At 42.4% G+C, this 23,621-nt stretch overlaps 1 protein-coding gene across 5 annotated transcripts in view; it reads right to left on the bottom strand.

Moving 5' to 3' along the window:
* The window catches only part of LOC109936498 (collagen alpha-1(XV) chain-like), a 224,713-nt gene that overhangs the window by 139,533 nt on the left and 61,559 nt on the right, over positions 1-23,621 (bottom strand). For all 5 annotated transcript variants that reach the window (XM_048595698.1, XM_048595699.1, XM_048595697.1 and 2 more), the window contains exons 3-5: positions 15,888-16,435; positions 2,173-2,247; positions 1,972-2,070 (exon numbers count right to left, since the gene is read on the bottom strand). In XM_048595698.1, the coding sequence (XP_048451655.1) occupies positions 1,972-2,070; positions 2,173-2,247; positions 15,888-16,435 (722 nt within the window). The remainder of the gene's footprint in view (positions 1-1,971; positions 2,071-2,172; positions 2,248-15,887; positions 16,436-23,621) is intronic.

The raw sequence follows: 23,621 nt of genomic DNA, 5'->3' as shown, positions 1-23,621 counted from the left end.
CTGGTGTTCAGTAGCAGCAATGTGCACCATTTACGTTGCAAAAATTCACTAAAGCTCTTCAGACCTTCCAAACTAATGGCCACTATCATAGAGAAGGACAAATATGGCAAATACCTGTTAAGTCTACATCCTCTAAATTTCCCTCCAAACCACTCATCATCCTGACTTGGAAATATAGTGTCACTAGGTCAGAAACCTCTGTAATGGTATTGTGGGGTACCTACACCAAATGTTTACTGTGATTCGAAAAGACAGCTCATCACCATCTTCTGAAGGGCAATTAGGGACGGGCAATAATTGCTGGGCTAGTTAGTGATGACTACATGCAATGAATGAATTTAAAAAAAAAACCTTTACAGAAACCACTTCAGCCTGTGGTCAAGTTGCATCCAGATTAGCAGTACGGGTTTAACATCGGTGCAAAGCATAGGCTTCCAATTTGGTGTCAAGTAATGTTAACCTCTGGGCACATTTGTGCAATATGCCAACATCCAGTAGGATTTAGAATGCCAGTCTACCAACATTCTGGTATAACTCAACTCATCAAATTACTTTGCATTTGACAAAAAAAAACGAAGAACTGCAGATGCTGGAAATCTGCACTTGAGGCCAGTTGAGAGGTTGAGTATATTAGAATTATTTACATTAGAAAGAAGGATGTTGAGGGGGGACCTGATTGAGGTCTACAAAATCATGAGAGGTATAGACAGGGTGGATAGCAAGAAGCTTTTTCCCAGACTGGGGGACTCAATTACTAGGGGTCACGATTTCAAGGTGAGAGGGGAAAAGTTTAAGGGAGATATGTGTGGAAAATTCTCCACGCAGAGGGCGGTGGGTGCCTGGAACGCGTTGCCAGCGGAGGTGGTAGAAGTGGGCACGATAGTGTCATTTAAGATGTATCTAGACAGATACATGAATAGGCGGGGAGCAGAGGGATACAGATCCTTGGAAAATAGGCGACAGGTTTAGATAGAGGATCCGGATCGGCGCAGGCCAGGAGGGCCGAAGGTCCTGTTCCTGTGCTGTAATTTTCTTTGTTCTTTGTTCTTTGCTAGACTCAATATATGGTGGGGTAAGTGTTGCCCTGTGCCTGTTTTTGAGCCTGGAATTGACACTCCAACCAATGTGTACCCAAACATGTAGAGACCTTAGAAACGTAGACAAAATTACACTGGACATTCAAAATGTGGTTGGATTTAGTGAGAGGTGATGGCCTAGTGGTATTATCGTTAGGCTGTTAATCCAGAGACCCAGATAATGTTCTGAGGACCTGGGTTCAAATCCCACCATGGCAGATGGTGGAATTTGAATTCAATAAATATCTGGAATTAAGAGCCAAATGATGACCATGAATCCATTGTCGATTGTTGGAAAGACCCATCTGGTTCACTAATGTCCTTTAGGGAAGAAAACTGCCATCCTTACCTGGTCTGGCCTACATGTGTCTCCAGACCCACAGCAATGTGGTTGACTCTTAACTGCCCTCTGGGCAATTCGGGATGGGCAATAAATGCTGCCTAGCCAGTGATGCTCTCATCCCGTTAATGAATGAAGGAAAAAAAAATGTAGACTGGCAGAATGAAAGTTTGCTTCTGGGGAAAAAGATGCCATTGCTTATCCTCAGCATGTCTGTTAGAGTTCCAACCATCTAACAGGTGACTAAAACCCAGCCATGTCAGTTCAACATTTGGCAAAAGTGCTATTAGGGAAGAGCTGTTAAAATTGTCTTAGAAACTCAAGTAATTCACTGATGCATTTTAAATGGGGAATCCTGCCTTCCTTATTAATCTGGAACAAAACCATTACATACACCATTCTACCCTGGTGATATATCTATTTATGTATGTGTATATCTATGTACGTTTGAGCTTAATTGTAAAAATACCTTGAACTACAGAAGACAAAGTTATCAAACATACAGAAAGAGAGAAGAGACTCGAGACAGAACAAGAATCTTCCATTGTCACTCACAGGGCTTGGAGTGATGTGCTGAATTTGGGGTTTAATGCCTCCATGCTCCTGAGGAATATATTGACCACTACCATCGCCACTAACATCGCCAGAAGGTCCCTATGGCAAAGAAAGCAAAACCAACAAATAAAAATCCAATGGGAAAAAGAAAGTGTTAATTCAGTCTTAAGAGGGCTACGCTGAAATGGAAAGTTTACTCACATCAGGCTCAACCTCATAACATTGCTCTTCGCTTGCCCGAGGGTCTGATTTAATTGTAAGTTCTTGGATGGATCCCTGGAAAACACAAGACAAGATTAACTGTTTCAAAATCTTTGAACTAGAAATACAAAATGGTGCTGACAAGAATGATTCATGTACTGCAGTTTTCACAATTTCATCCTACTTCCTTGAAATATGACATAAATGTTTCACATGCTGATGTGAACATCCTTCCATGGTCATGACCACCTCTGAACCAGCCAGCTGGTTAGCTCGTCTAACAGAGCTGAAGGACTTTCTGGAGTCTCATAACCTGTGCAGTGAGGGGAGGAGGAGAGATGTAGGAACTTTTCTATTCCTCATAGAAACGAGTACCCACTGTTTGCTTGGCAACAATGGCCAGAGCAGCATTTAAATCCAGCATTTTCTAACACAGAGGCTGGAATGCTACCACTTAGCCAAAGTATTTGTTCATTCCTGTTCAAACACTTTTCATACAAAGGCAACACGGAAAATAAAAAGATCACATTGCTGTTGCACCTTTCATGACCTCAGAATGGCCCACCGTGTTTTAAAGTCAACTAAATTCTTTGAAGTATAATCATTGTAGTAATGTAGAAAATGCATCAGCCAAAATTGAATCGAACAAGCTTCTTGCAATTAAATATATGATGAATTGTCTGTTTATGGTCTTGGGTGAAGGATAAATATTGGCCAGAATACCAGGGAGAAGAGATACTGAAGAAAAATACTGTGGATACTGGAAATGAGAGTTTGCAGACATCCCAATTAAGGATGAAGGCCAAACCCAAGAACCACCTGTCTAATTTGATTACCATCAGCTAGCAACCTTGGCATTATCACTAGCAATGGCCATGCTGAGGCTGTAGCTGCAAGTTCAGTGTGCCCTCAAGAGCTGAGCATCATCAAAGAGGGCAAAGTAGGTTTGTGGGATCCTGATGCCAGTTAGGAAGCCTCTGGCAATCAGAGATGGGGTGTCATGAGATACTGGTGCACTATTGCCATGGAGACAGCCATCACCACTTGGGGATACTTCAGTGTGGGTCTTGGAAAGCCTGAAAAGTGGGCCTGCTCCCTGGAGCCTGCTGGAAGGCTGCAAGGTTTCACTGGGTAATCTCCCCATGTATTAGGCCTTCCCCCATCCCTGAGATGGACTAATTGCCAGCAAAGGCAGTAAATGGTCTCTACTTTGCCCAGTAAGTGACTCAAATACGTTCCTGGCAGATGACCATAAAACCTCTGGCAGCTGACAAAATGGCACAGCTGTGAGAGGATATTGGACATGACCCCCTGACACCTTTCCACACCAATTTGCCAGCTTTCCCAAATCCCAGACTGTCCGTCATATGAAGCTGGGAAAATTTATACTATTAACTCTGTTTTTCTTTCTCCACAAGATGCTGCCGGAGTTAGTGAGAATTTCTCACAATTTCTCATTATATATCTCTTATTCCTTTTCATAGAGCTCCCTTATTCATTTTCATATGGTGCCCTGGAACCTTTCATAGCAACCTGAGAGGAATCATGAATTAGCACCTCACCTGAAAACCAGCAACTCCAACAATACTTCCACTGCAATGAAATGGCAGCCAAATCTCTGGAACCTGGTTGAACCCACAACCATCCGATTCAGAGATAACAGAGATAAGGCTGAGATAACACAGTGTGGAGCTGGAGGAACACAGCAGGCCAGGCAGCATCAGAGGAGCAGGAAAGCTGACGTTTCTGGTCGGGACCATTCTTCAGAAATGAATCCATTTCTGAAGAAGGGTCCCAACCTGAAAAGCCAACTTTCCTGTTCCTCTGATGCTGCCTGGCCTGCTGTGCTCCTCCAGCTCCACACTGTGTTATCTCTGACTCCAGCATTGGCAGTTCTTACTACCTCTGAGAGATAAGGCTGACATCCTTAAGAAGGAATTACGCACAAAATGTTAACTAAGTGTTAGATGTACGTCCAGCCAATTTTGTATATATGCTGTAGGAGATAAGTTTGGCTGTGTGTTAAATGGCTATAATAAGAGCCTAAACAAGTGTGACTGGTTTATGATGTGTGATGTTTGAATGTGCTGTTGCATACCTAGCTCATCAATACTGTTTTGGTTGCTTTGTAATTTAACTGTAATTTCTAACATGCTGAGTACTCCCAAAATATCAGAAATATTTTATTTACTAGTGACATGAAGGTGTCTTTTCCCTACGGTGGTGGATTTCAAGACGAGGGGGCATATTTTCAAGGTGAGAGGAGAAACATTTAAAAAGGACATGAGTGGCAACATTTTTACACAGAGGGTGGTTTGTGTGTGGAATGAACCTCAAGAAGCAGTGGTGGATGTGGGCACAGTTACAATGTTTAAAAGGCATTTGGACAAGTACATGAATGAAAAAGGTTTGGAGAGATATGGGCCAGGGGCAGGCAGGTGGGAATAGTTTAATTTGGGATTATGATCAGCATGAATTGAAGGGTCTGTTTATACGCTGTATGACTCTATGATGTTTCTGTACACAAATCTTTGATGACGACAGGACAAGCTGCTAAATAAAAATGCATATGGAACCTTGGGGTCCATAAATTGAGATGGGATAGGAGATTAAAGAAGTAATACTAAAGTTTTAGAAAGTACTGACTGAATCTCAGGTGGTTCATTATTTCCAACTCTGAGTATCACACTTTAAGAAGTATGTCAAAGCCTTTTAGAAGGTGCAGAGAGGATTTACTAGAATGATATAAAGGCTGAGGCAGGTGGGAGGGTGGCTCAGTGGTTAGCACTGCTGCCTCATAGCAGCTAGGGACCCAGGTTTGATTCCAGCCTCAGGTGACTGTCTGTGTGGAGGTTTTCACATTCTCCCTGTGTCTGTGCGGGTTTCCTCCTGTAGATGTCTAGGTTAGGTGGATTCAGCCCATATTAAATTGTCCAGGGATCTGCAAGGTACAGGTGGGTTAGCCATGGGTAATGCAGGGTTACAGGAATGGGGCAGGTCTGGGTGGGATGCCTTTCAGAGGGTCAGCACAGACTTAATGAGCCAAATGGCCTGCTTCCATACTGTATGGATTCTATAAAAAGGGACTTCAGTTTCCAGACAGCCTAGGAAAGCAGAGATTCTTTTTCAAGCAGAGAAAGATTAAAGGGATACTTGAAGATGAATTTGAAGGTGTGAGCAGTTTTGATAGAGTAAATACAGAGGAACTGTTTCCACACGCAAAAACATCAGTAATCAATTAGCACTGAGTTAAGAGGCTTAGAAAAAAGAGTCAATAAAGAGATGTGAATTAATTTTACACAGGGAGTGATGATCCAGAAACCACCTCTTGAAATGATGGGAGGCAAAAATTCAATAAAAGTTTTTAAAAGTGAGTCTGATATATGGTGGAGAAGGAATAATTAGCAGGGCTATAGAGGAAAGAGCATTACAAGTTGGACTAATTGGCCAGTTTTCTCAAAGGGTAATTGGCTTTCTTCATGGTAGGAATCTATTTGATTGGGAAAATTGAAACTCATGAATTAAGAAAACTAAAACTAGACAAAAGTTCACCAATCATCCTACACCAATCCTTCGTAAAAGTCTTCCTCAATATTTTAATCCCTTTTATGCATTTTATTGCCACACTGCACTGAAAATGCATTGAGTTTGATTGCTGGCGATCTTTCACTGCTCCCAGCAACCGCCCAGCTAATGTTAACATCTGTCCGGGTAAGTCTAGCACTTCCTGTTTCAAGGAACCACAACAAGGAATTCACTCGGCTGCCCAGTATGACAAAGCCTGAGCCAGTCCTGCTTAAAGAGAGAAACTCCAACAATGTTCACCCGATACAAGCAGCAGCTATGTCAGGGCTCAGAACCACTTGCCTGTGAGGCACAGATCTGATAATTCAGACTCAATGTTCAGCTGAATTTGGTCCAAGTCAGAGGCTTGGATGAGGGCTCCAAAAAATATCAAGCCAGTAAGGCAAATATGGTTATAAAATAACATTCATTGGTAGTATAAAAACATGCTGAAGTAGTACTCTCCTTGAAAGAGCTTAGCATTTTCAATTGTGTATTTGCTACAAAATAATTTTTATTGGTAATTTATTTTAGACAGAAGAGCTTATCTTTGCAAAGATTATGTTTCTGCCTAATTTTGTTCTCAGGATTCCAAATGATGTTTGATCACTGGGCTGAATTTTACACTGGGGTTAGGATGTTCGCATCGCCAGTGTAAAAGAAGTCCATCTCTGCTGAGGTGGCTTGCCCTATAGCTTTTTAAAAATTCTTTATGCGGATTTCGAAAGTCAAGTTGGCAAAGGTAGCCAAGAGTAAGAATTCATAGTGTCTTTAGGACAGTTTCCTGAAACAATATGTTGTAGATTCAACAGGGATCAAACCGTTTGGGATCTGGTAATATGCAAAGAAGCAGGTTTAGTAAAGTGTTTGCTGAGTAAACGATCCTCTAGGGAACACGGTAGAATTTAGCATTCAGTTGGATCAGAAACAAAGTGTGTAAAACTTAAATAAGGGTAATTTGATAAGGATGAGGGCAAATTTGACTGGAATTAACTGGGAAAGGGGTCTAGCAGAAAGGTTGAACAATATGGCAGCATTTAAGAAAATAGTTTATGACCTGCAGAAAATATATATCTCAATGAGGAAGATGGATTCGAGGAAGCAGATAAACCAAACATGGTTAATCAAGGAAGCTCAGGATAGGGGTGGCTCAGTGGTTCAGTGGTTAGCACTGCTACCTCACAGTGCCAGGGACCTGGGTTCAATTCCACCCGTGGGTGACTGTCTGTGTGGAGCTTGCACATTCTCCCTGTTTCTGTGCAGGTTTGAATGGCCTGTTTCCACACTGTAGGGATTTGATAATTGATTAAAAATTGTACAACAATCAGTGGTAAACCAGAGGATTGGGAAAGTTTTAAAAGATGAATAAAAATATTTAAAAAAAAGCGGGTGAAAAACTATGAGGGCAAACTAGCAAGTAATATAGAAATGGACAGTAAGAATATCTTAAATAAAAAGGGAGAGAGAAAGCAAAGTGGACAAATATTCTTTACAGAATGAGATTGGGGACATAATAATAAGGAAGCAAGAAATGGCAAAGGAATTGAAAAAATACTTTGCTTCAGTCTTCTCAGTAGAGGATACTAATAGCTCTCAAAAAATACAACATAATCAAGAGGCTAAAGGAAGGAGAGAAATTAACACAAAAACTCGTGCTTGACAGATTTGTTAAAGTCTTTGAGAAGGAAGCAAGCAGGATAGATAAATGGGAATCAGTAGATGTAATATATTTGGATTCCTAAAAGCTGTGTGTTAAAGTAACATGCATAAAGCCAGTAATCATGGTGTTGTAGGTAGAATGTTAGCTTGGGTAGAGATTTTCTAACTAATAGTAGACAGACAGTTGGGATAAGGGTGGCATTTTCAGAATACAACTTGTAATAAGGAGTGCCACAGGGATCTGTGCTGGGGCTGCAGTTATTTACAATATATATGAATCAGTTCTAATGAAGAGTCACTGGACTCCAATATTAACTCTGCTTTCTTCCCACAGATGCTGCCATACCTGTTGAGTTTTTCCAGCAAATTTCCGTTTTTTGTTTCAGATCTCCAGCATCTGCAGTTCTTTGTTTTACTTAGGTCTGTCAATCAACCTGTCCAGTCCTTCGATTGGGCCAACAGTTTGTCTTCCTCCCCTTTACCTTTAACTTTAACTTTACATTTACCTTTAACCCAATGCTAACATATGATTTTTTTTTCTGAAGAAGGGTCTCGACCCAAAACATCAGCCTTCCTGCTCCTCTGATGCTGCTTGGCCTGCTGTGTTCATCCAGCTCTACACCTTGTTATCTCAGATTCTCCAGCATTGGCAGTTCCTACTATCTCTCTAACATATTACTGTTGCATTCTTTCTCATTCTCATTTCAAGCACTGTTTCCTACCTCTCTCTTCCCAATTATCCTAAAACAAATCCTACTGGACACAACAGTCTGGTTTAACACAGGGAATAAATTTATGCAGGACTTTCTTCCTGCTTAACCATTAAAACTTTCAGTGGAAAAATTATGGGAATAGAAACATTTTGATGGATAAGCAGGGGAATCCGCAGGACCCATAACTCTGTATCCTAAATATAGCTGATGAGCATATCACAGCTACTGGATCCGAATATTTTCCCGTTCAGCAACAGAATCGGTTAGAAGGTGGGCCAAATATCTTATCATACATCTGAAAGCTGGCATGGAAACCAAGGGTTTCACTTGCAAATGTTAGCAAATGTAAAAGTTCCATGGATAAGAAAATAAGTTGGGAGGGAGGAGACAGAGAGTATGGATAATGGATATACATAACGGAAATGAACTCAACTTTGTAGGATGTGACTGGTGGAATCCCTCTGGGACCTACATGGGGGCCTCAGATTTTCATTGTGTTTATCAATAATTCTGATGAGAGACAATACAGTTGGATATTTAATGTACTGACAATCGTAAATGATATAGAGCAGAAAGTTGCAAAGGAACATTGCAAGATTAAATGCTTGTGGTGGGTGGCGATAATTGTGGGGAAGTATGGGACAAAAGAAAGTTGGATTAAAGTATTTTTTAAATGATAGTGACTGGGAACTGTCGAACAGTAGATGGAGTGGAAATACAGAAATCACAGAAAGTAATTAAAGAGCTAATAGAATATTAGCATTTGCCTAAAGGGGGCTGGAATACATAATACACAGCCTTAACAAGACCCCATCTGGAACACTGATCAGATCTGGCCTCTATATCTCACAAAGAATATAGTGACCTGGGAAGGGGCATAACAAACATTCATTAGAATAATACAAGGACGAGATAATTGAATTATGAGCTTGGGTTGCACAAACATAATTTGTAGCCCCTTCAGTGTAAAAGATCAAGGGGTGAGTGCTAGTAGGTGATTAAAAAGTTACATTTATTTTAAAGTATTTTCTTTTGTGGGGGAAACGAAGAATAAAGAAGCATGATGTTCAAACCAGGGATTGATTGTTTAGGAGAAAGATCAGGAAGAATGTTTTCAGTACAGTCCCAATTACACAATCCCAGCAAACTGGTGTCAGGAATGGCTGACTGCAGGGCCAGATGACACTTGCATTGAAGCAAAACTCTTGTTACTTCAGATCTTCTGAAAAACCGACATAAGCTGCCTGTATTGCATTAACTTTGCAAATAGCATGTGTGAATCCTGGTTCATAGGTCAAGTACATTTAAGGGTTAGTGCCTCCTTATGGGGGGGTAAATATTGAATCAGGCAGAATTAAGGTTCTGATGGATTTTAAATATTTGATAACCTCTGTCATGGCTCGTATGATTGAAGGAAATCTTGATATGGAGGGAAGCATGAAGCCTGTAGTGGCACATTGCTGAGTTCATCTTGGCTCTAAGCGATGTCAATGATCTTCAAATTTAAACTTCACAAGAATTCTCATGGTGGGATACTGTTAGCATCACCTGAATCTTATGGGCTAAGATAGCAATGAAAGATGGCTTGCACCCAACTGATATTTCCACAGAAGGGTATTATTAAAATCATGAAAAAAGTGATCAATATTTGTTTGTAATGCACAGAAAAGTAGTCAATGTGATTTTGCCTTAACATTAACATTTCATAGGATCATCTTCAAAACATGAAAAGGAAGAGTTGTTCATGCTTTTCACAACAGCTAGTTGTCTCAAGAAGCTTCACAGCCAATTAAATACCTTTGACATGTAGTCACTTTTGGAATATCAGAAACAAGGCAACATATTCATGTTTTTGTGATGTTGATTTGAGGAATAAATATAGCCCGGCACATTGTGAAGGACTCTCTCATTCTTCTTCAAAACAGTGCCAGGTTATTATTTTATGTTCTATTAGATAAACAGATAGGACATCAATTTAATATGTTATCTCAAAGACAGCACCTTTCACAGTGCAGCACTCCGTTAGTACAACACTGAAGTATCAGCTTTGACTATTAATGTTCTAGCCCTAGAATGGGAATTGAACCTAGTGACTCAGCGGTTAAGAATGCTGCCCATTGGGACACATTACACATGGACTTTAATATCATGAGAATGTATACAGTGACCAATGGAAGCTGACCACTAATGTTTGACCACGTCATATTCAAAGGAACAAAAAGCAATGCAGAGACAAACAACTTGCAGGTCACACTAGTTCTGACTGAAATACTTTTGAATACGGTCCTATATGGAGACACCACATTCTGTGTGCAATATCTCAATTTCAGGGACTTTGTCTGAGTCAGCATTTTAATGACTGAGAGAAAACTGAAACTTTCATCCTGATGCACTTGAATTTTCAGTGAAGACAATGTGGATTAAGACAATGTTTCTGAAACATCTTAAGCTGCTTTTGAAGAGAATATGCAGAAAAAAATTTGGCTCAAAGAGGGAAGCAACAGGACAGGCAACCATAAATTCCGTCAAAGAGGTGGTTTTAAAGGAGGGACTTAAAATGGGGAGAGAGAAATGGGAGAAATTTAATGACAAAATTTCAGAGCTCAGGATCTAGACAATTTAAGGAACAGTCACAGGAGTCTGGATAGAAGGAGCGGTGGATGATTAAAACATGGTAGTAAACAGAGACTGCAGTGAAGTTCCTAAATACTGAGAAGGATGGGCAAGAAGCCAGAATTGGTGCATGCAGAAATGTCAGAGGGTGGGGTTACAAAAATAGGAAAGGGTGAGGTTGTGAAAGGAATTGAACACATGGCTGAGAATCTTAATATTATGGCATTTGGTGGCTGAAGGCCGATGTAGGTCAGCAACTATGGGTAATTAATGGACAGGTTTGCTGCCAGTTTTATAGGGCTGTCTAGAGCTAAAGGGGGGAACAGAGTTTTGGATCAGTTCAAAGAATGAAAAATTGAATATGTACAGAGAACTGCTAAGTTTGAGTTAATATTTACCTAATTCCTTGGTTTGGTCAGAAATATTTAGTGTAGTGCCCAGCAAGGTAATTACAAGCGTGAGGTGGTATTCATTTCCTCCTTTTTGAAAAGATAAGCTCATTTGAGGGGGCCATTTGTACAAGACTGGAATGTCTTCATATCTCTGATCCATAACAATAATATTTACGCCTTCCATCACTTTAGGATTACATTGATAGATTGTGAAGTCGACATTAAAGCAAAAGATACTTGGGAAACCCACATCTGAATATTCAGTATCAATGAAAAGGAATGTCTACAATTTATTTGCCTATTAAAGTTTAAAAGAATCATAAACCAAAAACTGATTATTTTGTTGAACTTTTGACAGAGAAAGTTTAAGCGGATTAAACTAGATTAAATCTAGCAAGATATTTTCAATTATTCAAGTTAACTGTAGTAATAGCTCCAACATTTGCAGATTTAAGAGATTCAAATCAGCATGTTAAATTTCATTGGCCATCTGTGAATGCAGCAATTAATATGAAAATATTGCATACATGAAAATATATGTATATTGCATTTTTGTAATGTTAAGTAAAAAAGTTCATTTCTACAATGACAAATTATTTTCACTGGAAGGTATTAGGACATAAAATAGTTGAAGATTGATCGTATTGACTGAAAAAAATCACCTCAGTAGCAAAAGCATACAGTGAGGATTATGTCTGGAAGAATAAAGGAGGTTGTTCAAGGACATGTTCCCCCACAGAGCATGGTCAGACCATGACATCACTTGAAAAAGAATTGGATAAGGATTTGAAAAAGAAATGGAACTTTTTGGACTGTTCCAGTTGAAGATCCAGCATCAGCACTGTGGGGAGAGTGGCCTCTTTCTGTGTAAATGTTATCACCTTCTAAGACTCCAATTACAAAACACTATAATGATCTTACAGTGATACCTTCATATTCAGGCAACATAGTTTTGTTGGTTCACTGGGAGAAGTATTAACACCTCAAAGGGGTGGTGTCAGTCAATTGAGAATTGGTTTGACACAGGTATCCAACCCTAGACACTCATATGTGTTGCTCATGGAGGTTGGTAGGGGAAGTGACAAATCTGATCTCAGCAGGTTGTTGAAACATTTTCAGGAAATTGCATTCCTCCATTTTAGCAGGATTTCTACCTTAAACCCATGTCCTGGGAATGAACCAAATTGGAGCAAGAATGGACTGAACAGCCCCTCAAGCCTGCTCCATCATTGAATATGATCATCGCTAGTCTTCTGTCTCAACTCATTGTCCCATTACACCCTGACTCCCTGAGAGATCAAAATATCTGTTTATTTGAGCACCAAAAATACTTAGCAATGGCACTTCCACACCCTGTGGGGATTACAAGTTCTAAAGATCCCAAATTTTCTGAGAGAAGAAATTTCTCCTCATTTTTAAAAGATCGATGTGCTGGCCTTGTCTTCAATTCCCCAGCCAGGGCAAGTCAACCTCTCAGTATCCCGTTCCTCTAGAACTTTGAATATTTCAATCAGGGCAACTTCCATTCTTCAAAATTTCAGAGTGCATTCACTCTGCCTGTCATCATAGGGATAACCTTCTCATCCCAGAAACCAATCTAGTGAACTTCTGTAGTACCACCTCAAAAGTAAAAATATTTTGCCTTCAATTTCGAGACTAAAACTACACATAGTCATTCAGGTGTGGTCTTACCAAAGCCCTGTTGAACTTTCTTTTTATATTCATTCTTGGGTTATGTTGCTTGCAAGTCAACATTTATTACCATCCCTAATCACCCCTGTAAAGGTGGTGATGTGCCGCTTTCTTGAACCTCTATAGTTACCTTCTTGAGCTGCTTATGTGAGCGTGGTGGTGCTTTGAGTAGGGATAATGTTTGCTCCTGGTAAGATCCTGAACTGGGAATCTTTTACTGTAGGGAGGTTGTTGTGCTGTATCTGCCACAGTATTCTGGCTGACCAAGTAACTCAGTCAGTCCTGCCAACGGCCATAGGTGAATTAGAGAGATTTACAGATTGATAAATAGCCTCTGTGGTCATGTTGGTTTTTCACAGTTTCCATCGCCACCAAAACTTTAGGTAGAACTTGAAGCCAGAGCTTCTGGCCTTGAATTGGGATGCTACCAATGTGTCACAAGACCTTCAACCTGCTGTAGTCCATGCAGTGCTGTCGGGAGAGAGTCCTGGGAATGTGACCCAGCAACTGCTTTGGAGTGGTGATATAGCTCCAGATCATTTGCAAGTGGTGGTGTTCCTGTATATATGCTGTCCTTGTTATTCAAGGCAATTGAGTTTGTGGGTTTAAGAATCACTGTTAAGGGAGTCTTGTTCAGTTGTTGCAGTGCATCTTGTACGTGATACTATTGTTGCCACTGTGCAGTGGCAGTGGAAGCAATTAGTGTTTACAGTGGTGCACAGACAGTAAATCAAGTGGGTTGCTTTGGCTTAGATGCTGTTGAGCTTCTTGAGTGCTCTCATTCAGATAAGTGGACACAATTCTATTAGACTCCTGACTTTAAAGCATGGCAAATGGTGGAAAGGTTTTGGGGGTCAAGAGATAAGTTACTCACTGCAGAATTCCAAGCTATTAACCTGCTCTCGCAGACACAGTATTTATACGGCTGGACCAGCTAAGCTTCAACTCAATAGTAACCTCCAGGATGTTGATGATGGGGTATTTCGAGCCTGCCGTTGAATGTTAAGAAGATGTGGTTAGATTCTCTCATGTTGGAGATGGTCATAGCCTGGCATTTGAGTGGCATGATGCTACTCATCACATTTCAACCCAAGCTGAATTTTGCCCAAACTTTGTTGCGTGTGGGTACAGACTGCTTCAATATCTCGGATTTTGTGAATAATACTAAACAGTACCATCATTGAACATCCCAACCTCTAATAGTATGATGCAGAAATGGTCATTGATGAAGCAGCTGAATTTGTAGGGCCTAGGACATCACCCTGAGGAACTCCCTGAACATACTAGATACAGCCAAGCCTGTGGGTGCCAACATCATTGTAGCTACAGTGCTGAAGACTTGTATTCCAGAACTACTTGTGTCCCTTATTCCAGTACAACTACCACATTGACATCCATGCAACAGTGTAGACAATTGTTTAGGCATATCCTATCCATGAAAAGCAGAACAAGTTCAATTTGAAAGCAATTACTTTTCCATCAATCTACTCTCAAATTGGAAGCAAAATTATGGAAGGTATTATTGACACTTCTATCAAGTGTCACTCACTCAGCAATAACTTACAGTTTAGATTTTGCCAGGACTACATGTCTGTGGAATCATTACAGCCTGGGTCTAACATGGATAAAACAAATGAATTCCAGAAGTGAAGTCAGGTGAGAGTGATTGTTCTTGACAGCAAGGCAGCATTTGTCCAAATGTGGCATCAAGGAACTCTGGCAAAACTGGAACCACTGGGAATCAGAAAAAAAACTCTCCTCTAGTTGGGAGTCACACCTATCAGAAAGGAGGTTGTCTGTGGTTATTGGATGCCAAAACATCTCAGCCTCAGGACATTGGTGCAGAGGTTTCTCAGGATAGTTCATAGGCCCAAACATCTTCATAGGCTTCATTAATGACCTTCCTTTTATCATGAGGTTAGAATTAAGAATGTTCATTGATGATCGTACAAGGTTCAGTACCATTCATAACTAGTTGGATAATGAAATAGTCTGAGTCTATCTTCAAAAAGACCTGGACAACACTTAGCTTTGGTCTGATGAGTAATCAGTTAAATTTATGAATAACAAGAGCCATGAAATCCAACAAGAGGGAATCTAACATGTTTTTCTTGATAATGAACTTCTGCAGGACTTCCTGGCACTACCATCATTGAATCGCCCACCACTACATCTCAGGTGTTACCATTGACCAGAAAACCAAACCAATCCAGCCATATAGATACTGAGGCTATACGAGCAAGTCAGAGTGCTGTGTTCATGGTGGATCACCACCACCTTCTTGAGGGCAATAGAGAATGGGCAATATATGTTGTGCTTGCCAGCAACATCTGCATACCATGAGAGATTTTCTTTAAAAAATGTATCTTCCTGGCTTTGGAGCCAGGAGGAACAAAAGTGTTCCTACCTCAGCTCAACTGACTAAATACACATGCACCTCCAAAATCTGCATCCAATTGGCACAATCAACAATCATCCATCATCGTCCCCATAAACACCCTCAGGATCAAAGAACAAACTGAACCCATTTGATTTTTCTATGAAAATGTCACCTCTGTCCCAGTTTTTGACTCAATGTTGCTCCCTCTCCAACCTTACTTCGCACTTTCAGCTTGCTGTAACCCATTTCCTGATCCCAACAACTATACTGCATGGAACCTTTACCACAACAAACTCTACGTCCAACAGCCACCAAACCTATCCGCTCCTGGGCTGCAGATTTTTCTGGGGCATTCCCTGCCTATCAGGCAGCCAAGCCTGTCAATAAGACTGATTCCCAGGCAGGAAGCTTGTTCAAAAAATACATATGTACTCTGACCATCTGGGTTTTCCCATCCTTGTACTCCAAATCCCAGCTCAGGTAAATATTGAGACCACTAAATTGTTTTCATAAATACCGTGATCTGAATAGCCTATACTCTGGCTGGTAAAATAACACATTAAACGCTTGGCCCTGCTATATTTTTCAGAGGTTTCGTGATGATAATTTTGCTAATAAAACACCAATATCAGTGGTTAAAATATCAACCATGCGTCTTTTAAGCATTTAACATGTTAAAAAAGAAACCTCCATGGTACTTACTACAAACTTGCTCAACCCTGAAGCTCCAGCATTCCCAATGAAAATTCCAGAACTTGGCTCAAAATGTAATGCCTGATGTGACCGTGTGAAGTGACTCTGCTGGTATTCATCGCAGTCCAAATACAAGGTGACAAGATCATCCTCAATGGATAAAGCAAACCGAGTCCATTTGTTTGTCATTGGTGGCACTTCAAATGAGGCGACCTCACGGGAAGTTTGAGAACCCGATTCTGTGTAAAAAAGCGCAATCTGTTGGCTGTTGTTCCAGACTGCAGTTAGTTTCACTCCCAAGTAAATAATATTCTGGTAGGAATTTGTAATGGCAAACAACACCCCACCATTGTCACTGGCTGGTTTGATGGTCACCAGAATAGCAAAGTCCCTGTAGAAAGACTGAGGCACCATAGTCCTCGTCAGCCGACCAATGTTTACACCCGGCCCGAAACTGTATGCTGGAAAGCCTTCATATCCCGTGATGAATGCAACTGACGGTGGTAAAGGGACTCCGATCAGGCCCGTTAAGTCAATGTGATCATTGGATCCTCTCTCTGCAATACAAGAACAAAAAGGTAAATGCTTTTCCTGTCACCGTTTAACCAATGTGGATCCCTTTCCATTGCTACGTTTTCATTAAATATGCATCACCTGGGGATTCCCCAGATCAGACCTCTGCTTCCACAGGATACACAATTATCTTTTCTCGCTGTTACAGGATCTGATCAGGAGAAATCATAGAAACTTAGGAAATAGGAGCAGGGTTGTTCTGTCCTTCAAACCTGCTCCACCATTCAACATGGTCAGGCTGATCATCCAACCCAGTACCCTGTTCCTACCTTCTCCCCTTTGATCCCTGTAGCCCTAAGAACTGTATCCACCTCCTTGGAAATATTCAATGTTTTGACCTTAACCACTCTCTGTGACAGAGATTTCCCCAGGTTCACCACTCTCTGGGCAAAGAAATTTGTCTTTATCTCAGTACTATTATAGCCTCCTCCATATCCTTAAACTGTGACCCCTTGTTCTGGACATCCCAGTGATCAGGAACATCCTTCCTGCATTCACTCTGTCTAGCCCAGTTAGACATTTATAGGTTTCTATGAGATCCCATGCACCATTGTTCTAAACTCCAGCGTGTACAGACCTAATGATCCAGTCTCTCTTCATACATCAGTCCTGCCATTGCAGGCATCAGTCTGGTAAATCCCAGGTAGCGACTGCATGGTGTTTCATGGGTGGTACAGGTGGGCTTTGGGTGGGTGGCTGCTTTCTCTGGAACATGAGTAGCAGACAGGAAGGGCTGTTGGATTTTACCATGTGGCTCTCTTGCACAAACCTTTATACATTCAACGTAGATGACTGGGATCCTACTCATCAGCAGACAAGTTAGTGAAGGCCCTGTTCTGCCTCCTTTTGGAGAGGTCTTGCTGAATTAAATACTGAACTGTGCAGCAGTTGTCCAGGATCAAGGACCCCAGGGAAAGAAATGTTGCCATCTCCTGCCGTGCCACACCTATCCTGTCACCACCACTACCCCCCCCACCCACCACCACCTCACTGGTAGCTGTGCAGTGGTTGGCGAAGCTCTAGGGGGACCAGCGGCCACTACTTAAGTGGTGCACATCGGAATCCCAGCACTGTCGAGGGATCCTGGCAACAGCAGTACGGGGTTGGGAGATCACGAGGGGGAAGAGGATAGGGACCAGCAGCAAAGGCAGGAGGCTGGCTCTCGGCGGGGCTTACCTTGACAACATTGGGTCCTTCATTCAGACACCCTACTATCTCCTACCTCTCTCCAACTGGGAACAATCCCAGCATGGTTTGCTTTTCTCGTCCTCATCACCCCTCAGAAGGAGTATCATAGAATAAAAAAAATCCCACAGTGTGGAAACGGGTCCTTCGGCCCAACAAGTCCACACTAACCCTCAGAGCATCCCACCCAGACCCATCCCCCAGTAATTCACAGGCTGGAAAGAACTTCGACATAATCAGAGGTTATGAAAATTTTGCATAAATGTACGTTCTTTCCTCCCTATTTAGTATTTAATTGTTGTTTTTTTTTGCTGCATAAAGTAAGATCCTATCTAAATATTGCCCTGGAAGGCCTTTGACCTGATCTGGTACTCCAGGAAAGCAACCAATTATCCGAGACATGTAAATCATGGCTTTGTAACCACTTTGAATACTGAACCCTACCAGTACAGGCTTGTGCTGAGTGAGAAGAAAACTGCAGTTACTGAAAGTTTGAAATTTTAAAATAAGCAGAGTGCTAGGTATACACATCAGACTAGTTGCATTGAAAAGCTTCTCCCAACAATGTTAAAGCAGATTTCCTCCATATGGGAGTGATAGAATGCATGTGTGTTTCCAACTGCGCCAGCTTTAACTTCCATCAGCTCTAAATGGAACGCTTTGTGATTAGCACTGAAATTTTTAAAATACAAATTAAAAAGGCCACAATTTCAGACACTGGGCATATGGAACGTTGCTAGGGAGGCTTTGCTATTTCTGCATAATGCCACACCCGAGTTCCAGTGCCCAGTGTAGATCGAATGTCGTTCCAATAAAGACAGCCTGAGCATTCAGTTACCCCCTGCTGAAAGGACATTTTACCTGTCAGATTCCTTTCCTGAAGCCAGCCAACACTTTTGGTTTCAGTCAGTTCCGCAGCTGAAGAGTTCCTCACTGTTGAGGACACTTGGGCCGAGTGCTCTTGGAGAGGTGGACTCAGGGATTGGGTGGCACTAGCTGATTTGGCAACTGGTGTGGACTGGAGTCCTTGTCTCATCGTGTTTCCTGGTAGCCACTCGTTGCTGGGTGATCGCGTGCTCACTGGGGTTGTTGTGCCAGGTGTTGCCGTGGTTTGGTCTGTGCCCCACAGCCAGGACCACCATTCCCACTGTCCATGTGCCCCTGTGCACAGCAGTAGACAGATGGAGACAGCTACAGACCCCAGAGGCATTGCTTTTTTGTTTTGTAAAGCGCCGAAAATAAAAAGGGGAACAAATCCTCCTGATGTTGCAAACCTCCTGGTTATTCTGCAATTTACTTTCCTACTCTTCTGTCTTATTCTTTTCTGCCTGCAGATTCCTTGGATCTAACTTCAGCATTTGAGTAGCACTGCACTGTAATTCCAAGCAGTTCAGTACAGCGCCAATGTGCTGTTGTACTTGGCTTAGCTCCATAGGTACCCGAACAAATGATTCCAGCAACTAAGAAGCTATACAGCCTGTTGGCTGCCTTGATCTTAAATACAAGCCAAAGAGAATCAGCAGTTTTTCTATTGACTGCAAGTACCTATTGCCTTGAAATTACTAGTCAGTAAAGAATAAGCTTCAAATAAGTTTCATGCATCATTTACTAATAGTTTCAGTCACACATTAACAGCACTTTAATTAAACCAAAGAAAAACGCATTGAGCCTATTTCTGAAGAAGGGCCCCAAACCGAAACGTCAGCTTTCCTGCCCCTCTGATGCTGCCTGGCCTGCTGTGTTCCTCCAGCATCGGCAGTTCTTCCTATCTCTGAATGAGCCTATTCTCCCATGTGTTCCCACCTTCTCCTGATACACCCAGAGTCAGCTCAAATGACAGCAACTCAGCCAGCAGCAAGGTGGAGCCCATTAAGCTTGTTAAATGTGCACATGATAGCAAATTTCTGATGGGGATGCAATTTCGATAGCATCATGCAGGCCCCTACATGGTGTCGGAAGGTACAGAGGAGGGAACTGCACAGCGGGAGGGCACAGCAGTGTGAAAATAAAATGCAATCTGACCATTTAATGGTGCCAATAGCAAGCCTGAAGGCACTGCAGTCATCAGCCCTAAGGGGGAGGTGATGGCCTAGTGGTATTATCACTAGACTATTAATCCAAAGACCCAGATAACATTCTGGGGACCAGGGTTTGAATCCCACCACGGCAGATGGTGGAATTTGAATTCAGTAAAATATCTGGAATTAAGAATCTAATGATGACCATGAATCCATTGTCAATTCTCGGGGAAAAACCCAACTTGTTCACTAATGTCCTTCAGGGAAGGAAACTGCCATCCTTACCTGTTTTGGCCTACATGTGACTCCAGACCCACAGCAATGTGGTTGACTCTGAACTGACCTCTGGGCAATTAGGGATGGGTAATAAATGCTGGCCTAGCCAGTAACACCCTCATCCTGTGAATGAATAAAGGGGAGGAAAAAATCTATGCCAAAACAGAGCCCTACAATCTTCCACAAAGATAACGTGGGCTGAACCTTCCAGACGTGAGAGTATTTTCAGCAGTTGGGTCCTGTAACCAGGCCGTCGGATCAGCACACTATCTGGAACATTCCGGAAGATCACTGGTTAGCAGGTTGCCTCTTGAGTTCCCTGTCCAAACTGAGGAGGAGGAGGAGGAGGAGGAGGAGGAGAACTGGTGAGTATGCTCGGATCTTTCACAGCACCAGGATTGACAGTGTGTCGCTGAGGTGATAAAGTAAAGCAGGGTGAAGGGCTGCGGGATGAGGGTGAGGAAACTGGCAGTTGTCCCTGCACTCCAACCACTGCCTGTGAGAACAGTGCCCAGGAGCTCCATTTGCAATGGCACACTTCTGTCACTGCATGCCCTCAGGCTGGCTATTGGCACCACTAGACGGACAGATTATCCCTTATTTTCATGCCTCTCTTTCCTCTTACTGTGCAGCTGCCCTCTTGAATGTTGTGGAAATGCATGGGGGCTCTTGCTATCAAAATTGCAGGAGAGCTTTTGCAATTTTCTGCAAATTAATAAAAATAAGTGCACCCCACTGCTGCCAGGCAGATAGCTGTCACTGTACAGGAGCTACCTCCAGGACAAATGGGACAAGATGGGCATGCCTTGGGGAACTGGCACGACACATTTTTCTTCAATATTGCTCACAGGCCCCATCTCCAAGCTCACAAATCTCCTCAGAAAGTAAGAATGAACTTGAGTTTCTCTCGCGATTTTCACAAACTTAGGACACCCCAAAGTACTTCACAGTCAATGAAGTACCAGTGGAATATCATCTGTATTGTAACATAGAGAAACATCATGGTCAATTTATGTACAGTTGCTACACGATACCAAACTCTCAAGCCAGCAATGAGATAAATGACTGGATGAGATATCAGTGATATTTCTTGAGGGATAAATGCTAGGCAGGACGCTGGGGAGGGCATTCCTTTCTCTTTTCGAATAATGGCATGAATTTTTTTGCATCCGATCTGAAACGGTGGACCAGCCTCTCAGAGTGTATTACTGTGAGCCGAACTGAATGGTATCGATTCTGGTGCTTTAAAAGTCTAGTTTTGTAACAATTAAGCCTCTGTCCTTTTCTAAGCAGCCTTTAGGCCTTTAGAATATGCCCTACACAATCACACAACAGCTCTGATCCTTCTCTTTACAATATTGCACAAAGTAAACATGTCCAAGTTGGAATTTAAAAAGAAAGAAGGTTATCCCTTTCTTTTACCCCAAGAGTTTCTGAGGAACTCTCTTCAGCATTGTCAGTGGAATGGGAATGGTTGGTTGCCCCCTTCTCTTTCCTTGTTTATGGTTCTGATTCCAAACATATCCTCTTTTGAAAAGTGTAGAAAAAGATTGAGAAGAAATAAGTCATTGTAACACTGTGTTCTCTGTGTCGCCCACAGGAAGTACCCGAACAGAGAATTAAACCAGAAAAAGCCAAAGAAAAGGAGCTGTTTTTTACAGATCACGGGCAAATATAATGCCTGAGTAACACAATGAACTCCAGTAACCCCTGCTAAGGAGCATTTGGAACATAGATCTCTCACTCCCCCTCCTTGTTCCCGAAGCGTTTAGCCAGATTATATCCTACTGTGCAATCACGGGGCTGTGGATTTAACACGCTTGTAAAATGGGATCAGCTGCCTCTCATACAGTGAAATAATTGACTGCACTTCAGTGCAATGATGGTTTGAAGTTATTAGTTTGTTGGCTCAAAAGGCACATGGGTTCCTCAAATGAAAGCACAAAATGCTGGAAATGCTCAGCAGGTCGGATACCATCTATAGGAGGGGAAGACGAGACCATTTTTCACTTTCATCAGCATCCAGCAAGGGTGGGATTTAAGTTGGGATCTCCACGTGGAATGGGTAGGAGCCCAAGTCAGTTGCTGAGGAAACGAAATAGAGCAATAAACATGAACCGGGTAGAAGAGACATCAATCATCAAGGGAAGAGGCTGTTCAGCTGAAAAGGCTGGGAGGACTCATTAGGTCAGGAAGTGTCCCCGGTGAGATGAAGTTAGTGTTCACATTTCAGGTTGATGGCCTTTCTTCGGACTCTATATGCTTTCCTTTCGGGAATTTTCTACATGGACACACCAGACAGATTGGCAACAGAGATATGTAGTGCAGAAACCCATGTGGCAGGGTCACTGCCAGAAACCCATGTGGCGGGGTCACTGCCAGAAACCCATGTGGCGGGGTGACTGCCAGAAACCCATGTGGCGGGGTCACTGCTCATTTTCTTAGTGTGCAGATTCAACCGTGGCGCTGTGCTTTATGCTCAGTAAAAGCAGCCGCATGTAAATAAAACAAAGCTGATGGTGTGGCATCCAGGTACAGAGTGCTGTAAAGGATCTAAACAGATGCTGAAACAAACAGACTGACAAGTGCATGATTAAGAAATCTGTCAGTGGGGGGACATCATTACAAAGGATGCCTGGCCCTGTTGTCATTACAATCATACAGGAACAGCCACCTCTCCCTGTTACGTTGGTGCTTCCTTTGGAACCAGGAATTATACGTTAGGTTAACACTTCCGACCTTTTTAAGGCTTGTTTCACCTCCTGGCAAGCCATCTCACATTCATCATCAAATCCCTACAGTGTGGAAACAGGCCCTTTGGCACAACAAGTCCACAATGACTCTCAGAGCATCCCCCCCCGACCCATACCCCTATAACCCACCTAATCTACACATCCCTGAACACTACAGGCAATTTATCATGGCCAATCCACCTAGCCTGCACATCTTTGGACTGTGGGAGGAAACCGGAGCACCCGGAGGAAACCCATGCAGACACGGAGAGAATGTGCAAACTCCACACAGACAGTCACCTGTCTTGGAATCAAACCCGGGTCCCTGGAGCTGTGAGGCAGCAGTGCTGACCACTGAGCCACCGTGCTGCCCATGAAAAAACAGAACATTTTTGGCTGTGTTTCCAAGGCCACTCTTTACCCAGCAATCAGTCTTAGCACAGTAGCCAGATCAGACACAAACTTGCCATTGTAATTTCCAAGCACGATCTCAATGGAGACATATTCTCTCTGGTCTAGGGGCCTTCATGATGGCCTCCATCTTCTTGGGTGCCTTGTGTAGTGCCTCACCATTGATTACATGCGCCATGTACAATATGGAACCAGGAATGATATACCAGGTAGACAAATGGTAAATCCGAACAGGGACACTTTATTGATGATACTTACACCTCCACAGCCGGTTCTAGACTGGACCCAAAGCTCTGCCCCTCTTCATCACCTGGCCAGCTCTATTTGTGTATGTTTGTGTGTGTGTGCGTGTGTGTGTGTGCGTGTGCGTGTGTGTGTGTGTGTGAGTGTGTGTGTGTGTGAGAGAGTGTGTGTATGTGTGTGTAAGTGTGTGTGTGAGAGAGTGTGTGTGTGTATGTGTGTGTGTGTGAGAGAGTGTGTGTGTGTGTGTGTGAGAGAGTGTGTGTGTATGTGTGTGTAAGTGTGTGTGTGAGAGAGTGTGTGTGTGT

The sequence above is a fragment of the Rhincodon typus genome, chromosome 4 (genome assembly GCF_021869965.1).
Source record: "Rhincodon typus isolate 14 chromosome 4, sRhiTyp1.1, whole genome shotgun sequence".
NCBI lineage: Eukaryota > Metazoa > Chordata > Chondrichthyes > Orectolobiformes > Rhincodontidae > Rhincodon > Rhincodon typus.
Note: the sequence above shows the minus strand (reverse complement) of the source record. Positions and strands in the feature narration are given on the sequence as shown.